At 40.0% G+C, this 19,996-nt stretch overlaps 1 protein-coding gene across 9 annotated transcripts in view; it reads right to left on the minus strand.

The window, feature by feature from the left end:
- Window positions 1-19,996, minus strand: part of DTNA (dystrobrevin alpha) — a gene marked incomplete at both ends in the record, with an annotated part of 145,520 nt that overhangs the window by 118,254 nt on the left and 7,270 nt on the right. For all 9 annotated transcript variants that reach the window (XM_080714375.1, XM_080714374.1, XM_080714373.1 and 6 more), the window contains one exon: window positions 14,421-14,501. In XM_080714375.1, the coding sequence (XP_080570501.1) occupies window positions 14,421-14,501 (81 nt within the window). The remainder of the gene's footprint in view (window positions 1-14,420; window positions 14,502-19,996) is intronic.

The following is a 19,996-nucleotide window of genomic DNA, read 5'->3' on the forward strand; positions in this document are numbered from 1 at the left end:
GTACTGCAAATGAAAAAAAAAATCTTCTTGGGGTGGGGAAAGAATAAAATGAAAAAAATGAATGCCATCAATCATGAAGAGATATGTATTAAACCCATATTAAACTAGGAGGAGGAGGAGAAGGAGAAGAAGGAAAAGGAAGAGGATAAAAGAAAAGAGAAAAAGAACAAAATCTACTGGGAAGGAAGAATCAGGATAATGGTATGCTTTCATGCTTTCCCAGGGTCAACAAATGTATTTTGATGTGATTCTATTGCAGATATTAGTTATTACTCAGATTAACCAAACCTTGAATTCAGAAATAAAATGTTAGTAAAAAAATCATTTGTTTAGTTTTGGTTTTGATTAATATCTATTTGCTAAATCTTCATAGATTGCAAATACACACAACACCTGAATAGCTCACAAAATTATTGTATGCATCCAATCTCAACCTCTTCCTTGCTTCCAAGTATGTTTCTATCATTAAGGCAGTTAGCTCTCTTCACTAAGAACCCTTGGAGAAAAGCATCATATCTTACAAAGATAACATTTCAATTTCACTTTAATTTCCTGGTTAAGGTGATATAATAAAACTTAATGAAAAGGTCTACAACATATGTTTGGTATAAAATCAAATTGAATATCATGCCAATCCTCAAAGGCCCTGGCAGCACATCCACTGCCTATTAGGAAAAATATTCAGTGTTCTTTAAATTGTGTTTGTAGACCAGCATCATTATTCAAAATGAGGTCTAATAATTGTTGCCTCAATAGCTGTCATACTGTAAATTGGACTAAATTCAATTGAACTGAACATTTATTAAGCTTATTATTTTCAAGGTATTGTACCAAGAAATGTAAAAATAACAAGAGAAGGTAAATGAAAAGAGAGATATGAATAATAACTAATTTCTCCTTGCCAGTGTTTAACTTTGTACAGAATATGTTTAATAACTTTAGAAACAAGAGGATCCACTATCATACTTTCCCTGAGCCTTGTCATTTTTGCATATAACTTTTAAATTTCACTGGAAAACTTTGAATAGTTTTCTTTTATGTAATCTTACCATTCTAGTGCTCTAGTTTGGATTTTTATTGCCTTCTACATGGAAGCTAACCTCCTATTCATCTCCAGCTTTATCTATTTAAAAAACATAACCCTTTAAGACATATTATGGGACTCATCTCTGGCCAGGACCGTCTCCATTGCCTACTGTGTAACACAGTCCAGGCTATGATCTTCAGTCTCATCTCTCTGTACTTTGCAGCTTCTAAGCATCGTATCCTCCAGGCACGTTTTGGACTCCTTACAATTCCAGAATATGCCTGTGGCCCTCTTACATATGCCTGTATTCAGCCTGCTCCCTGCATCAGGTGTAGCCTTTGGTCCGCATCTTTTCAGGCAGTACACACACACTGAGCTCCCTGGGAATGCCATTCAGATACCCCCAGGTAAATCACTCCACCCGGATCCTTCACTTATGACATTTTGTGTTTTCCACAGTAATGGACACTTTCTCCCTTGATTGCTTAGATCAGCCTATAATTGGACTTTAGGGGAGAGGAAAGGCTAAAATTAGGAGCTCAATGTTGTGAATAGAGTCATTTATGTTTTTTGGGGGAAAAGTTTGTGGCTTTCATCCAATTCCCCAGAAGAGAACTAAGACCCCCCAGAATGATAAGCATCTTGAGAACCAGAGAACTGAACGATTGGCTCTCGAAGCCAGGGCTTATGTCTTGCCCACATTCATATTTCTTGCGACTCCTTGCACAGTACCTGTTTCAAACAGGTGCCCAATAAAACCTGGCGAATGGAGTGGGGCTGCTGCTGCACGTGCAGTGTCTGAACCCTCCGCTGTACCTCAGCTGGCCGAAGGAGCCCCATGGTGCCCGCTGCGCAGGGCTTCTCCTTTGTCCTCTTAGTCTTTATGTACTGTGACCTGAGCAGCTGGCCAGAATCCTAGATGTCAGAGGCCACATTTTGAAGGAAACCATGAGGGACTGTCTTCTATTTTTCCTTCCTAAATTTTGGTCTTACTGAACCTTTGTTGTGTGTGCATCTGGTCACCATGAAAACCAATAGACAAAATATGTGTGGACACTGGAAACCGCGACCCAGCAGCAATTGGCTGTGAAGTGTTACTTCTGCACTCATCTGGTATCGTTTCATATGTAGTTAATTGTCTGTGCAGTGACAGTAGATAATGGGATAGATGGTAGAAATGTGTTTCATTGACCAATTCAGAAAATAGCTACCGGCCAGCTTCCTAGTGCAGAGAATATTGCTTGGGCAATTGGATTAATGTTTGGGACGAGGAAGTGTTTAGGTAATCAAGAATGTAGTTTCTGTGTGTGTGCTTCTGGGGATTGAACACAGGAGCATTCTACCTCTGAACTACACCCCCAGCCCTATTTTATTTTTTATTTTGAAACAGGGTCTCACTGAGTTGCAGAGCACCTCACTAAGTTGCCAAGGCTGGCCGTGAACATTTGCTCTTCCTGTCTCAGCCTCCCAAGTACTATGATTGCAGGTGTGCACCACCACATCTGGCTGTAATATAGGGCTTAATAGATACCTTAATACAGTCATTGACGGTGCACACCTGTAATCTCAATACTTGGGAGGTTAAGAAAAGAGGATCACAGGTTCGAGGCTAGCCTTAGCAACTTAGTGGAACTCAGCTTTAAATTTTAAAAAAGGGATGGCTGGAGATGTAGCTCAGAGGTAAAGTGCCCCTGGGTTCAATCCCCAGTATATAATATGAGGTATAGCTTTTGTTTAAAATTTTTAAAGTCACAGAATAAGTTGTAGTGATATATTATACAACATTATGACCATAGTTAATGGTAATGTAGATTGAAAGCATTGCTAAGTGAATTTTACATATTCTCACCACAAAGAAATGATAAGTATATGAAGGAATGTCCACATTAATTATCCTGTTTTAATAATTTCACAGCGAATACATGTATACTCATGTCCCATTGTATTCTATAAATTATTATTCTTATTTGTCAATTAAAATAAAACAAAAATTAAAAAAAAAAAAAACTGCAGCCGGGGGTAGTGGCACACGCTTGTAATCCCAGTATCCGGGAGGCTGAGACAGGAGGATCGCAGTTTGCAGCCAGCCTCGGCTACTTAAGTAAGGCCCTTTGCAACTCAGTGAGACCCTGTTTCAAAATAAAGAATAAAAAAGAGGGGTAAGTGTATAGCTCTGAGGTAGATGTCCCTGTCCCTGGGTTGCATCCCCAGGACTGCAAAACCAAACCGAAACAAACCAAACCAAAGCAAACCAAACCAACCAACCAACCAACCAACCAACCAACAAACAAAACGGTTCCTGGAAATAATGATGAGGTATCAAAAATAATGAGAATCTTGGTATACAGTGGGAGATATTTCAGACCCATCTTGTGTTCTTTTCCAAATCTTCTTGGCCCTTTTTCTCCTGAAGCCCCTGCAGCAGCGCCCAGCACCCCGCAGACTCCGACCAGCACGGTACAGCTGCTACCAGCAAGCCACGGCCTCAGGATCTTCCTGCGGTCCTCTGATGCCCCAGTGTGAAAATCTGGAATCTACTGAGCGCCCGTGCGTGTGTAAGGGGTGAGAGGCAACCCCTGCAGCCGCCCTTGGCGATGATGGGGCCGCGCTGCGCCCGCTCCGCCGCTGGCCGGGTGGTGGTTCTGGGCGCCCTCCACAGGCGGCCGGAGCCTCTGCTCAGGGTCGCTCTCCTTCCTTTCCTGTTCCAGCTCTGCTCTAGCTCACTGTCTACGCAAGCCTTGTTGTGATGTGTGTGTTGTGACACGTGGGATCTCTTTTCTGGGGAAACACAGGTTCACACTCTGATTCTAATCAAGTCCCTGTCTATTCCCAGTTGAGCCCTCCCAGAATAGTAAATGAGACGAAATGATTAAGCCCATGTGCAAAGCGGATTCTGATTCTGCCTGGTTATATGCATTTCCTTCCACTATCTTTCTCCATAGCATAATATCAGGGTCTTATTCAGCAGAATTTAATTTGAAAAATAAAATGCATCACACTTGATCTTATGTCAAAGTTCATTGTTTTCTGAGGAAGTAAATAATGTAGGGCAGGTGCCTGACTATTATTTGCAGCAGCAGGCTTAGTGGGCCCCAAACCACAAACTTGCCCCAGAGGTCCAGTAGTGTGTGTGTGTGTGTGTGTGTGTGTGTGTGTGTGTGTGTGTGTGTGTGTGTGTGTTGTACTGGGGAATTGAACCAAGGGGAATTCTACCTCTGAGCTCCACCCCCAGCCAATTACTTTATTTTTTATTTTGAAATAGGGTGTCACTAAGTGTAGAGGGCCTCACTAAGTACCTGAGACTGGCCTCAAACTTGCAATCCTCCTGTCTCAGCCTCCCAAACACTGGGATTATAGGTGTACACCACCACACCCAGTTTCCAGTATTTTTTTTTGTGTGTGTGTGTGGTACTGGGGATGAAACCCGGGGGCATTCTACCTCTGAGGTATACTCCTAACCCCATTTTTTCTTCTTTATTGTGAAACAGCTTCTCACTGTGTTGCAAAGGGCCTCACTAGCTGAGGCTGTCTGCGAACCGCGACCCTCCTGTCATAGCCTCCTAAATCCAGAATGTTTTGAAGACAAGGTTTGACAGGCATTGTAGAACAGCAGCTCTGTTCACCATGATACTCAAATTATATTTGGAAGATTTTTTGTTTTTGTTTTTGTTTTTTTTAGTGCTGGTAACTTAACCTAGGGGTGTTCTACCACTGACCTGTGCCTCCAGTTCTTTTTATTTTATATCTTAAAACAGGGTCTTGCTACATTGCTGCAGCTGGCCTCAAACCTGCAATTCTCTTGTCTTACATCTGTGGAATCTTTAATTATATGATTTTATCTGATGTTTATCCCAAAGAATCCACTGCTGTGTATTGCTATCCTCACCTGGAATAAACAGAACTAACTATAATTTCTGGAAGATAAGGAGTTAACACAGAAGCCCTAGCCCAACACCATAAAGGCTTAAAAATTGCCATAGACACCTCATTTCATTACATATAGATATGCTTTTTTAAATAGGCTAGGTAACAATTTATGCAGTAAAATTTATTTAGCAAAGTTTAATAGTATATCTACCCTTTGATATTCACAAAATCCAGACCTATAAAAACAGAACACATTCCTTAAACTCTAAACTTGAGATTATTCTATTACTAAATTTATACACTAAGGAATATGACTATCTAGGATAACCCAAATTAAGGGGATGAGGTCATACTGCATTTTTTCTTGTGCTATTCCAGTTAAAATTTTCTCTTTTAAATGCAAACAATAATTCTAAGAACTGTCGCTCTGACTGGCAGACCCCCAAAGGGCTTCTGCAGATGCACTGTTGTTCTTCTGGGGAAATGGGGACTTTAAAAAATCCTCCATTGGTCATTCTAGGCTTTCAACTTGCTTGTTACTGCTGAACATTTTAAAGAGACTGAAGGAAAGCATACAGGTTATGCCAAACAAAGATTTGGGTAAGGCTCTGATGATATGATCAATAGAAAAAAATTAAGCAAAAGGTGAGTTTTTTTTTTTTTTTTTTTTTTTTGGTGGTACTGGGGTTCCTGGAAGCCCTTCTACCTCCGGGCTACACTCCCAGACCTATTTTATATTTTGTTATTTGGAAACAGGGTCTCTTAAGCCAACGCAGCTGGCCCTGAACCAGCGCGATCCTCCTGTCTCCGCCTCCCGAGCGTGGGGATTACAAGCGTTCGCCACCACGCCCGGCCCAAAAGGTGAGTTTAGGTGAAAGAAAAAGCTGTGTACATTGTCAAATAGTTATCTCTAGAAGAGAAACGATGTGCTATATACATATCATCTGCAAGTGATATGTGTTTCTAGTGATCATCTATCTGCGAGTTCCTTGAGGTGACGCTGAGTGTGAGCCATGCCCGTGTCTCTTCAGGTGGAAGGTGTTTTGCAGAAAGCCGTCGGTCAATGACACTTTATAACCTCATCTGCAGATGAGGATCCAAGCAGCAGTGAGGCACAGTCTTGCTGTCCTCAACTCTTTTCATCAGCGCGCTTTTTCTTATTTGAGATGATTGTGTTATTTACTAAAATGCAAACTTTGTGAGGGCGGGTGTCCCCCCCCCCCCGTTCTATTCATTGCTCTGTGTATAAAATACCTGACTTATGGAAGGTGATCTATACATATTTGCTGAATGATTTTACAGAGGTTTTCCCAGTTCACTGTATCTTGTATTTTACAAGCTAAGCTGTTGATCAATATGATTTTTATACGCTTATTGAGGCATCATAATCTCATCATAATGTAGCTTACAGTAACAGTAATAAACATGCACACAGCACTTGGGTTTCCCCCCAGCCCACTCCCTGTTCCTCTACCAATGTCACTCTAAATAAAATTTTTTATTAACAAAATTTTTTTTCAGAAAATTTTTTTTTGTTTTCAGTTTTAGCAGTATCATTTCACCATGTCTTTGCCTTTCCGGTATCCTATTTCACCTCTCAGAGCTGAGTCTATTTAGTGGTTATCATTGAAAAGAAAAATTGATGGGAAATTTCCAGAACATTTAAAATTTAATGGATAGAGTTTTTATTTGGCAGATAAAAGTTCTGGGAATTGATAGTGGTGATGCCTGAAAAACATTGTGAATGTACTTAATGCAACCAAATTGTGTATTTAAAATGTGTTAAAGAGCAATTTTTATGTTGCATACTTTAAAAAATTTAAAAAGCATTGATAGGTAGCAAGTATAAGACTATGTTAAAATAAGAGTGAAGTGGAGACCACCAGCGTCATATACATGATGCTTCACATAATGAAAACATGCAGTTTTTGGAAATCTTTTTTGCCTGAATACATTAGCTATTTCTTTTTAAGTAGTTAAGTAGATTAATTTTGTTTTTGGAAATTTACATTTTTAGTTTAATACATCCACCCCTCCTCATCTTCTGTAAGGATTTCGGTATATCAAGTTTTAGAATGAGGCCCTTAAGTATCAGTCAGATTCTGAAGTCTTTCAAGTAAGTCAGAAAAGGAAGTCTCAATCTGTTGCTAGAATCTTCTGCTCCATGAAACTCATAAATCCACAGGGGTCTGTCTGTGATGAGTTTGGTCACATGATCTTTTCATCATAAATTTAAAATCTAGGTTTTTTTTTTTTTTTGGTGGTACTGGGGTTCCTTCTACCTCCGGGCTACACTCCCAGACCTATTTTATACTTTTTTTTTTTTTGAAACAGAGTCTCTTAAACTAGCACTGCTGGCTTCGAACCTGTGTGATCCTCCTGTCTCCGCCTCCCAAGGCGGGGATTACAAGCGTGCACCACCACGCCCAGCGTCTAGGTTTCTTATATCTACTGAAGTTGCTTACAAACATGGGGGTGAAGTTTTAAGTTTTGAGGATTGTCATTCTCCGCAGGTTTCTGGCAGCAGCTTGAGCAAGCAAACCTCTAGCATTCGCTGCTGTTTTCTTCAGGAAAAGACAGACAACAGAAGGGGGATTCACTCAGCTCTCATTTAGAGGCTCTGGGGAGATTTACTTCCAAATGCATTTCTTTCTGTTAGTAGAACTCAGTTCCTTGAGGTTGGAGGTCTGAGGTTCCCATTCCTTACTGGCTGTCAGCACCGAGAAGCTGGGCATGCGGCTCACTCTGGCTTCAAGCCAGCAGTGGGGTGTCTGCCGTATTTCTGAGTTTCTCTTCAGCTGCCAACCAGCCACAGAAAACGCTCTGCTCTTAACAGGCTCATATGATGAGGTCAGGTTCACCCAAATAACCTATTTTAGGGCCAACTGTGCAGGTAACATAACCTAGCACAAAAAGTAAATTGCATCAAACTCACCAGTCCTGGGGATTTTGCACAAGATTACTCAGGGCATAGGAAATCGGGGTGGGGGGCATTTTAAATTGTAACCTAGGTAGAGGTGTTTTTGACTGGGTATTTAAAGTTTCCAAAGAGATGCAGATGAACTTTAGAAGTGTGCTAAAAGTCAAACTGACAAGACTTCAGAATTGGTTCCGTTTGAGGTGGGAGAAGAGTTCAAAGACAATCTCCAGTTTTATGATTTGGGTGACTTGATTGGTCTTGGTGCCATTCACCAAGGCAGCAAAACTCTTTTAAAAGAATTATTTGAACAAACCTTTCACTATTCTACGACCAACTTCAAACTCTTTTACTCTAATTTCTAACAGGTGAGAGTAATATACTGGAAACATAAAGTTCAGTGTTTCTAAGAGGTGTTCTAAAATAACTATGCTTTCCTTTAAATTCTGCAAAAGGTAGGAGTTGAACGCTCCACTTTCTACTCATGGTCTCACCGCTGTGGTTTAGAATCATGCTTGGCAACAAATGGTAAATGTTCAGTCCCTGTTTGTTGAATGAATAAACAATGAAAAACAACAAAGCCTCAGTGAAGACTGGACGCGGTGACTTCCGGGGTATGGCTGTGTGGGAGGGGCTGCTCTCCCATCTCCATCCTTCTGAATGTCTTGTTTTCTCTTACTGTGCCCCCTAGTTTCAAGGTTGCAAAAGAATGCCTTCTAGGGGGCCCCTTCCTTGCTCTGCTGAGCCTTGTGCGCCTCCCAGGACAAAGCTTGGCAGGCCACAGGGAAAGGCTGTGGCCTCCTGCCTGGGCACCTGTAGGGGAGGCTTGGGGAAGCTCGGAAGGCATGCCTCTGCGTGCATCACCCCTTCCTAGATAACCAGGGCATTTAAAGATGACGCTCTTTCCTAAATGATGAAGAAAAGTGTTTTGTTGGCACAGCTTCCGGCATAATGCAGATGCAGAAGAGAGGGAAGGGAGCCATTGTCTTTTACATCCAGATTCCTCAAAATTAAACAGGATAACGAGTGCTGGAGCCCTCTGCGGGTTCCTCTGTGCAGCGGCTTGAGCAGCAGAGCTTCCAGCATTCTGTAAAACTAACAGTGCTGGCAAGAAAACAAAACCCTGCATCTTTAAGCTCTTAAAAATAAAAACAAGTAAAGAGAAGCAGCAACTTCAATTAAGCCCATATCACAGTCACTTGGAAATGATGGTTGCTTTCTACCAGTGGTGTACTCTGATTAAGAGGAAAGAATCTGCCATAGGTCCAGGGCTCCCAGAGGAGTCTTTCCATTGTCTCACTCCACAGGTATCATTCATTAATGGGCTTGCTTATGTTTTGCTGCCACCACCAACTTCCCCAGAGGGAATTTTGGGGAACATTGTATTCTAACCCAATGCACTTCTCTCTATTCTAAACAAGTGTCTAAAATGATTCAACATCAAGAATGAGAGTATTTATCAAAAACATTTGCAGTCATAGGAAGAAAACTGTGTTCTAAGAGGAGTCATCTATCTCTTAATATCCCTAACTGAAAAGGTTCCTGCTCTTTCCTCTGACTCTGGCTAAGGACATCTTTCTACCTGTCTCTTCTATGTACATTTTGTTTTTGTTTTTGTTTTTTGTTTTGTTTTGTTTTGGTTCTGTTCTCTTTCTTGACTTTTTCACTTTCAACTCTGTTTTTACATCAAGATTTTATGAAAGAAAATAGTCTGTGTTCCTGGATGGTATGAGAGGCAGAGAAGTCTAAGGGCTTCCCTCCCCAGGATTCCTGCCTCATGGAGTCACACACGCCCTGGTATTCTTGTTGACTTTTGAACATGAAGATCATCTTGGTAGGGCTAGCATAAACACACTAATCCTTTAAATAAAAAAAAATTCACTAGTGTGTATCAAACGGAAAAGTCAGAAACTCTAGAGGACCATGTGTGGAGAAAAAAATCAAAAGAGCTAAAAGTACCTCTCAGCTGATAGCCAGAAGGAAATGGGGACATCAGTCCTGGAACTGCAAGGAAATGAATCATACCAACAGCCAGTGCACTTGGAAGAGGACCCAGAGTCCCGGCTGAGAACCACAGAACCAACTGGCGCTTGGATTTCAGCCCAGTGTGATGCGAAACCCAGAATCCAGCCACGCTGCATTGCATCTCTGACTTACAGAAACTGCAAGAGAGTAAATGTGATGCTGTCTTAAGATGCTAAATGTGTGATAACTGGCTCATCACCAGATGTAGGCATCTTGAAACCCATATATTAACAATGAGGCAGAGTGGAGGAATATACTGGTACACTGGCTTGAACAAAATGAGTGGGGTATTAGTATTTACTACTAAAACATTCTTCTGCTGAATAGTCATCTGGCTGGTTAGGCGTAAATTGAGTTAAGCACACTTACTCATTCGTAGGATTGGATTAATTATACAGTGGTGGAGAGCCATTTAGGTAAATAGGTAACTAAAAGAAATATAGATATTAACATAGAGATATAAAGCATATATTCTAACTCATTTTTTTCTGGATGAAGGATATATTTAAAAATATATCTTCAGCTGGGCATGGTGGCACATGCTTGTAATCCCCGCGCTTGGGAGTCTGAAACAGGAGGATCTTGCAAGTTTGAAGCTAGCCTTGCTGGCTTAAGAGACCCTGTTTCCAAATAAAAATATAAAATAGGTAAATAGAGTGTAGCCCGGAGAAGACCCCTGGGTTCCACCCCCATATATATATATATATATATATATATATATATATATATATATATAAAATTTGGTTTTGGGTTTTTTTTTTTTTTTTGGTTCTGTTCTCTTTCTTGACTTTTTCGCTTTCAACTTTGTTTTTACATCAAGATTTTATGAAAGAAAATAGTCTGTGTTCCTGGATGGTGTGAGAGGCAGAGAAGTCTAAGGGCTTCCCTCCCCAGGATTCCTGCCTCATGGAGTCACACACGCCCTGGTATTCTTGTTGACTTTTGAACATGAAGATATATATCTTCATTTATACAAAGAAAGATATTTTAAGAAAATAGGAAAGGCCAGCTACAATTATAGATCTTTCCGCCTTTTTTCCTTTTAAAGAAAATTTTACTTGATATGAATGATATTAAAAAAAAATCCAGCTGTAAACAGCAGCATCGGGACTAAAAGATGGGCAGTGTCAGCTGCGGGAGTGGCCTGGAGGACCTCCCTGCTTCCTTAGTTTTGTTCCCACGACTGGACAGGAGAGATTAAACAGATCTTCTTTATTTTTCTTGCCTTTTGTTGTTCATGAACTTAGGGCTACGTTTCATTGACTCCAAAGTAATTTCTGAAAAAAAGATTTGCTGACACTGCAGGGTACCTGGGTCGTTAAGCATGTCAGTGCTGACCCAAGAAATAATGTTCCAGTAGAAAACAGTTATTTGCTTAAAATGAAGGGCAAGATGCCATTTTACACATGCTTATAAGTGGCTTATGGGTATTTATTTTTGTAGAACGTTAACAAAAACCTGACAGCCAGGGAGAAGGTTGTGGATTACAAATGAGTGTTAGGAATGTTTGTTTCCTCCATTCTATCCCATTCCTCCTAGCCAGCTTGGTGTTCCCTAGTTTCACTGTTTTATTTTACTAGGGAGTGTGCTGATTCCTTTAAGATGGCCTAGAGTAAACTTTGTTCATTATAATACAAATTTGCCCACCAGGTTTTGAACATGTGATGTATGAAGAGGCATGGCACTGGACTATGAGTGCTCAAGAATGAACCCACCGCCACACGTGGAGGGGTAAGGAGTCTTTCCTGCAGAGATACGCATGCCTTTCCCCAGAAAAAGTCCCTTGCTTTGTTTTCTAAGGGAGACCCTGCTTGTGAGATTAGCCCCAGTGTTTGCCTTACTTGTTGCAGGTGACAAATCTTTCTTCGCCCTTTTCTCCTGGTCGCGCTTATCAGTTTTGTGCTCCCAAGAAGAAAAAACAATTGCATTCAGATACAACTGCACTTTCAAATACGCTATTAAAAATTTTTTAAATTAATAAGGTGCTATATATGTGTGGGTTAGGTTTTAATGTTATGTTATCAAAGCAGTCATTGCTTCTGATTCCTCTCTAGAAGCCCCTGACTCTGATTAGGACCAGACAACCTCAATTGTGTAAACATTGTACAAGTAGCTCTGAATATCACAACTATTATATTAATTGCCAGGAAGAAAAATGCCCCAAACATATGCAGTACCAGTACTGAATACTTCTGACTGTGGTAAAAACAATTTTAGAAAGAAGTTTAACTTAGCAGAGCATTCAAAATATGCTTGTTTTTCTTCTGTGAGCCTTAACTTTCTCTAGGTTGTGCAAACCATAATGCCAATTCTTGTCCTAAAATGCATGAAGTTTATAAGGTACTTTGCAAAGCAAATAAAACTTTTTTGCTTAATCTCTACTAATTCTTTAAGATACAAAATTTCTTTCAGTAAAGTCCTTTCAACAGTCCTCATCCCTCAAGTCAGGGTACTGCCTCCCTAAGGCTCTCAAACACCATGTACACAATACTATTGTTACACTGCTACATGGGTTTATAAATCTATTTAAAAATCTATCTGCCAAAGCAGGTGTGGTGACATGCACCTGTAATTCCAGCTAAGGAGGCTAAGGCATGAGAACTGCAAGTCTGAGGCCGGCTTGGGCAACTTAGACTGTCTCAAAGTAAAATAAAAAGGGCTAGGGGTGCAGCTCAGTGTTAGAACACCTTTGGGTTCAATCCCCAGTAATGAAACAAAAACAAAGACTCCATCTACTCAATTAGACCTTGAACAACTGAGTTCCTTATATGCTTTTCCCTCTTTACTAAATTAAGAGATAAACAAATGGACACATGAATGGCCACTGAGCAGATATGAAGGTTCTATTTTCACCCACAATGTACTGTATAACCTGTCTTCTCTCCCACTGTTTTCCAAGAAGTTCAGCGTGACTGAGACACAATTCTGCATATAGGACAAGGATGAGGCCAGAAAAGGATGAGACCGGAATCAAAACATATATTTGTGCAAGAATGATACTGTGCCTTTCTCTGAGAGCCGGATAACAAAACAAGGCCTGCTGTTGCTGGGTCACCTTGATCAGGCTGACAGTGTGGGCACAGTGCAGCATTGGCTAGAGGGCTGTCAAATTACCATCAGTTTCTTCCCTTTTCCTCCACCCCTCTCTCCCTTCCTCTTTCTTTCACTTATTTTTCTTTTCCTCCTTCTTGGAGGTATCCAGCACTACTGAGAGGAGCCCAAGGAGGCTTGGCAAGCCTCTTGCTCCCATCCCTCCCATCCTCCCCAGTTGGAAGGCCATGGGAGTGGTAATCTGTGGTCAGAATGTGAAGAAAATCCCATCACTTCATGGCTGAGAATGTAGAGATGCTTCATTTTGTTCTAATATGAGTGACGGGACTGAGGGGAGGCAGCTTTCCTTCTCTGGGAGGATTTTCCTGTCCCCTAACACCAGTATTGGAAAGGGCTTTTATTGGCTCACCAAGGCCCAAGACTACAAATACAGCCATGGCTCCTTCTCAACATCTACAGGGTTCATCTCGCTGCTCCTTTCGGATTGATTTAGCTTCCTGTGCGGAATCAAAACATATATTTGGCCAACCTGTTTTTTTATTCTTTTCTCTCCTGCCCCCAATTTCAGACCCATGCTTAATTAAGCACTGGGGCTGGAGGACAAGCTGCAGCTGGGCACCTTGAAGAACATCTGCACAGTGCTCAGCCTGAAAGTTGGGAGCTCAGTGGTCCATCCAGGACCCTGGGAGACACCTGCTGACGACCCAGTCCATGGCTAGTCTATGCATCCACTCAGTCCAAGTCCTATGCCCATTATTTGAGAGCTGTGTGTTGGTGCTCAGGAGAACATTATGGCTTTCATTTTTTAGAATTCATCCAATACCAATTAAAAATGAGAACCGTTATTATTTTTAATAGCAGTCAGTTTTCACAAAAGAAAATAATATTATGCATATGAATTATGAAGTAGTATTAGTTTCCAAGGGAAGATGAATGTGGCAGGACATGGCCGCACTGAGCTGCAGGGAATGTAAAATTGCACATCATGGCTAGAGAGTCAGCTTGCTGCCACACCTGGCGGTTGGGGAGTGAGCTGAAGGGAGGTCCTGTGTTTCTTTAAGCAGCATCTCTCTGTCCCTCTTATCATCATGTCTGTAAATGTAGCTAATACTCTAACACCAAGGGCTAACGTAGAATCAGAACCAAGCGTCCATGCTTTCCAGGAGATTGTAAACATTTTCCTTCCCTTATAAAAGAGATACACACATAAGGAGGGTTCAACATTTGATGTTTTGTGTAGTTCACAGACGCCATCTTGATGACACTGCACTTAAATAAACCGTTCCAAGCTCAGCATTGTCTGTGCATCCAGAGGCCCATGCCTTTTAATACCTTACTAGTTAAGAGGAATTCAGTTCTCAGAACTACTTAGTAGCAAACTCTCTTCCATTCCTGTATCATCATATCCCTTTCATTGTTGTGTAAACATATTTTATCAATACTTGTAAGAAAACCTGGTTTTAATCAACCGAGTAACAAATGTAAACTATGGGATTCATGAGGGCAGTTAGCCGAAACAACTGGCACACTTACAGTTGCATTTCTTCTGAACAAATCTAAGCTTGCATGCTGTTCTGTAGGTGGAGAGTCGGATACGATCCAGATCTTGAGCCCCTAGTGAGGGAAAAATAGTACACATATGGTATGCCATTTGTGTGGAAAAGAACTTATAATGTTTAGAAATAAAACAACTGCAGATATAGCCAATATACTTAATATTTTAATTTTTATTAGAATAGAACTATTAATTTAAGACTTGAAAAGATCTGCCACATATTCCTTAGGTTCAGGAGGGAAAGAGCATGTGCATCCAACATTGGCAATTAGATTGTTAGCTCCATTCATGACCAGGGAACACAAGCTCATCTCTGTTGTGTCTGACACTTCTGAAACAATCTGCTCAAGCTGTGACTTAGAGTTAGGCTGCTAGATGATACCAGATTCTATACTCAAATAAATGCACTTTGAAATGCACTGTTATTGGTCATTGGCACATCAAATACTGGGCATCTTTTCAGAGTTGCTGAGGCTGGCCATGAACCTGCCATAATCTTGCCTCAGCCTCCCAAATACTGGGATTACAGGAGTGTTTCCCCATGCCCGGCTAAAGTACTTTCTATTCAAGAATCTAGCATGGCTACAGATGCCCTGAACACTAGGTCTAAAACCTTGGCTCAGGATCCAAGGCCCTCTGTGGGTTCTTTCGATTTTACCTGCTAACAGTCCCCTTCCCCTCTCCCACCACATCCCTGCAAGGCTTGGGCCAGTCCCTTCACAAGCCTGTCACAGCAACATGGAGACCCTAGTGTTCCTCCCACCATCCTTAGGTTAGGATAATCTCTACCCCATGTCTAAAACAGGTTAAGCTTTTCACATTTTCTCTGCTTCTAAATATTTGGCCTCCTGTAGCTCATGTTTATGCTCCATATCAGATAAAAAGGCATTTAGCTATATTTTGGCATATACTGAGCTTTCTCTTTCCAGTGATATTATAGTAAAATGTGCTCCACACGTGCTTCAGAACATAATAGAGTAGCAAGTAAATGAACTAGCCTGGAGGCAGTTCTACTAGGTGGCCGATGAAGTGCTTTCTCAATGAAACTCAGGATGAATGAACACATCTCTGTCATCAAGGGCATTTAGCATCCCCTCAACTCAAATTGATCTCTTTACATTCACTTAAAAATATTGCCAATAGTCCTATTATGATGTGGTTTTAAGAGGCAGATCATCAGCCATTTTTATGGAAGTATGTTATTTGATAAACAGGTTCATTGATACTGAGCCCTGGAAGGATGTAAGAGGAAAGACCTACCCTGACTCAATCCAAAGTTCTCCTACACATGTCCTCAGGACATTTAGTCAATGGCCAGTAGGGTTATTCTCAATGATAGGGAAGACTACTTTAAAGTCAGTAATCTGTAATTCTGTTAATCCTACCATATTAACTTCAGGAAGTTTTTACTCCGCTTCTCAATTTTCCCATGTATAAAATAGAGATATATAATATGAACTTGACCAGCTGGTAATAGATGTGCAGCGTGACCTCTGCACCAGTAACACAGTGAACACCTAACTTTAAATGAGCCAGACTTACTTACTTCTTACATTTTTTTGTGGTGTTAGGGCTTGAACCTAGGGGCATAACCTCTGAACTATTATCTCCAATGGTTTGAATTCAGGGCCATTCTATCTCTGAGCAACACTCCCAGCCCTTTTTATTTTTTATTTTGAAGCAGGGTTTTGCTAAGTTGCTGAGGCAGGTGATGAATTTGTGATCATCCTATTTTAGTCTCCCAAGTATTGGGCTTACAGGCATGCTTCAGCACTCCTGGTGCAAATGGACCTTCTTAAATGGCTTCCTCTACCACTCTTGAAGAATATAATATAGTATAATATAATATAATATAATAACATGATAGGAATTCCTTTCACATTTGAGCTTTAATCTGCTTTCTTGAAATCTCAAACCACTTGATCTAGTTTTCCCTTCAGAGATACATACTCTTTATCCCTGTCATTTGGATAATTCATTTCTTAAATATTGGGTGGCTGCTATCATTATCATAATTATTATCTTCATCAATATTTTAAAATTAAGAACAAAATTTTGTCACCATGAACTTTTAAGTTTAGCTGGGAGGTAGCTTTTCCTTTACTTTTTAAGGTCCCATTCTTCCTGGCTGATGATGTATATCCTAGATATTGAAGGGGATGTGGTGAGCCACAAAATTTAGCTTTTTCACAGAGAGTACCACACTGCCTTGTACAGACAATGCAAATGCCAACTATGGGATTCACATTGAATTTGGAGCAAAAAAAAAGCTGAGGATTCTTGTTCTGAGAATTCGCTTAGTTTAAAATAAAATTAAAAAAATTTCTAAGCCAGGCATGGTGGCACAATTCCCAGTGCGTAGGAGGCTGAGGCAGGAGGATCACAGGTTTGCAGCCAGCCTCCACTACTTAGTGAGGCCCTCCACAACTTAGTGAGACCTTGTTTCAAAATAAAGAATAAAAAATAGGGCTGGAGCCACTCTTGTAATCCCAGCATTTGAGAGGCAGAGGCAGAAAGATCACGGTTCTTGGACAGCTTAAGCTACTTAGTGAGGTCCTTCGTAACTTAATGAGACCCTGTTTCAAAAATAAAAAATTAAAAATAGGGCTGGAGATGTAGCTTGGAGGTACAATGGCCCTGTGTTCCATCCCCAGTAATGCAATAAATAAATAAATAAATAAATAAATAAATAAATAAATAAAAATAGGGCTTGGGATGGAGCTCAGAGGTAGAATGCCTCTGGGCTCCACCCTCAGTATCACACACACATACAAAACAAAACAAAACATAGGATTGGGGGATAGCTCAGAGTTAGAATGCCCTTGGGTTCAATCAGCAGTATTACAAAATCATCATCATCATCATCATCATCATCATCATCTATAATCTCAGTAGTTCGGAGGCCGAGACAGGAGGATTGCAGGTTCACGACCGGCCTGAAAAACTTTCTGAGAGCCTATTTCAAAATTGAAACTAAAATAAAACTAGAGGTATTGCGCGGAGGTAGAATGCCCCTGGATTCCACTCTTAGTACCACATAAATAAATATAAAGTAAAGTAAAGTAAATAAATAAATAAATAAAATGTAAGTTTTCTTTCCCTCAACAAATCATGAGCTTAATTTAGCTTTATATATATGGTATTTTCCTGAAAATCTTTAAGCTCAAAGTCTAGCTTGGATTCAGTTAATCTTTTGTGTTTTCCTTTACATCATTGAGCAGAGCCAGGGTCTTGAGCAGGGGTGGGCAGTACACTGCTCGTGGCCTTCATCCACATATTTAATACTCTTGAAGTAGGCCCTGGACATGCTCACAACACAATCTATATTTCTACCTAATTGTATGATGATCCAGACCACATTTTCCCAGCACAGGCACAGCCTGAAAGCCTTTGTCAATATTCTTGTTGAAATTGAGGTTATTTTTTTATTTGATTGTATTTTCCTGATCTATCAGGCTGGTCACCTTATTAAAAAGAGAAATTAACTAGGAATCCTTTTATTAAAAAGATGGAGTTTAAATAAGTAGATAAAGAAATGAAGTCCAGGATCCTTGTTCTTAGCATGTTGAAATGTTTAGAATTTTTTGTTTAAAACAAGAATAAATCATTTTATCATGAAATGTAACTTCAAGTTCATCCTGTTGATTCTAAAGAATCCAGTTGTTTTTTTGTTTTTGGTTTTGCCTTCTTCCTTATATTTCATGATAATGGAGAATTTTAAAAATTATATCACTGGGATCTAATTCTTGAAGAGTCAACTTATTTAAAAAATTTTTAGGTTTTCTTTATACTAATGTACACTGGGAGCTCACAATAAATAATTAAAGATAGATAAGTGCTATTTTCTCTATATCTGTGCATATTTGAAAGTTTTCATGATAAAAATTTCAAAACAAATTTCATTCATTTAAGGAAACTTGATGTTCTTACAATACATCCTCGAACCTCTCCTACCCAGGTCATAGTTGGAAGAAAGTGAAAAGGAATAAGAGCAAAGATCCAGGTAAGAATTTATGTTTGTTCATAGTTATCAATTTTAAATCCTGTTTTTCTTTTCTTTAGTTAAAAGAAAGAAATCTTTCTCCTTTTCTCCCCTCTCTCCTTCCCTCTCTTACTTCTTTATCTTCTTGGTCCTATCTTTTCTCATTTGTTTAGAAAATCTACCTACCCACCAAGCAACCAGGCAGCCTTACACACCTTTAACTTTAGTTTTACAAGGCTCTGAACATTTGTACACAATTTATGTAAGTTTTGCCTTCTATGTTTTGAGAGTTCATTATAAAATCTTCTGTATAACCACTGAGATTCTTAAATATCTTGTTTGTTTTAAAACTTCATTCCACAAATATAGAGAATAAATAGGAAACTTAGAAATTCTGTGTCTGAACTCTTTGTTCTGATTAATGATTGAATACATGTATATTCTGTGTATGTGTGCATGTGTGTGTGTGTGAGAGAGAGAGAGAGAGAGAGAGAGAGAGAGAGAGAGAGAGAGAGAGAGAGAGAGAGAAGAAATTAGGAGAGAAAGATATAAGCGTTTGGGGCTCAAGGAGAATGCTCAGATTTCCACCTTGGGCAACTGAGAGAGACAGTATGCTTCTTCTTGAGTTGAGGTACAAATAGGGAGGAAGAGGTTTGTAGACAGGTGAAGACAAAAAGCTCAGGTTTGGGCATACAGATCTTGAGTTATTTGAGGGATGTCTAAGTGGAGATATTTGAGGGCAGTTGAATATATTGATATGAAGTTCTTGACTAGAGCTATAATACAGTCCAGGAATTATCAAAAATTTGAAATGTACTAGTGTGTTTGACTGGGCCAAGATTGGAAACATTTTTTCAAAAGAATTTTTTGTGCACAAGTCCATAATCTAGATGATAAACTGAGACCCAAAATTGGGAATAAGAGTTTTCTTTTTTATCAATAGCCTAGCTATTTGATAGTCATTCAAAAACGATATGGCTTTAGACATTCTGAGAGGCAATATCCTTGGCTTTTTTGTGGTGGGAGCTATTATTGGAGCTAATGATGGGCCCACCTCAAGCTGCTTCAGCAGCAGAACAGCAAGATAGCAAAGCTGACAGGGATGGTGTGTCCACCTGTTGTCCTGGGTAAGCTAGAGCATGTGAATGTGAGGAGCATTTTTGAAGGACTCTGAACACTTGAGAGCCAGAGCAATAAAGTTAAAGCCCTGGAAGAGAAAAAAAAATTGTAGATGAAGAGGACTGGTCAAGAACAAAATTGGCTTCTGGGTCTGTTGGGTACTAAGAGAAAGAAACAGTGGAGCAGATAAGTAGAGCATTGAGAAAAGTCAGGAGTCCAGTACGGGTGATGACAAGAGAGGACTTACACAACAATGTTAACACTTTATCCTATTATGTTCCAGGTTTTCAATTCTGTGAATATTTTAGTGAAATTGACACAGTTTTATTAAAATAGGCTGTAAATCATAACCATAACTTAAGAGCTTAGCTATGATATGTGTGTGTGTGTTTATTCAAATGTGCCAATCACATATCTTGTGTGTGTGTGTGTGTGTGTGTGTGTGTGTGTGTG

The sequence above is a fragment of the Muscardinus avellanarius genome (genome assembly GCF_963383645.1).
Source record: "Muscardinus avellanarius genome assembly, chromosome: 17".
NCBI classification, from domain to species: domain Eukaryota; kingdom Metazoa; phylum Chordata; class Mammalia; order Rodentia; family Gliridae; genus Muscardinus; species Muscardinus avellanarius.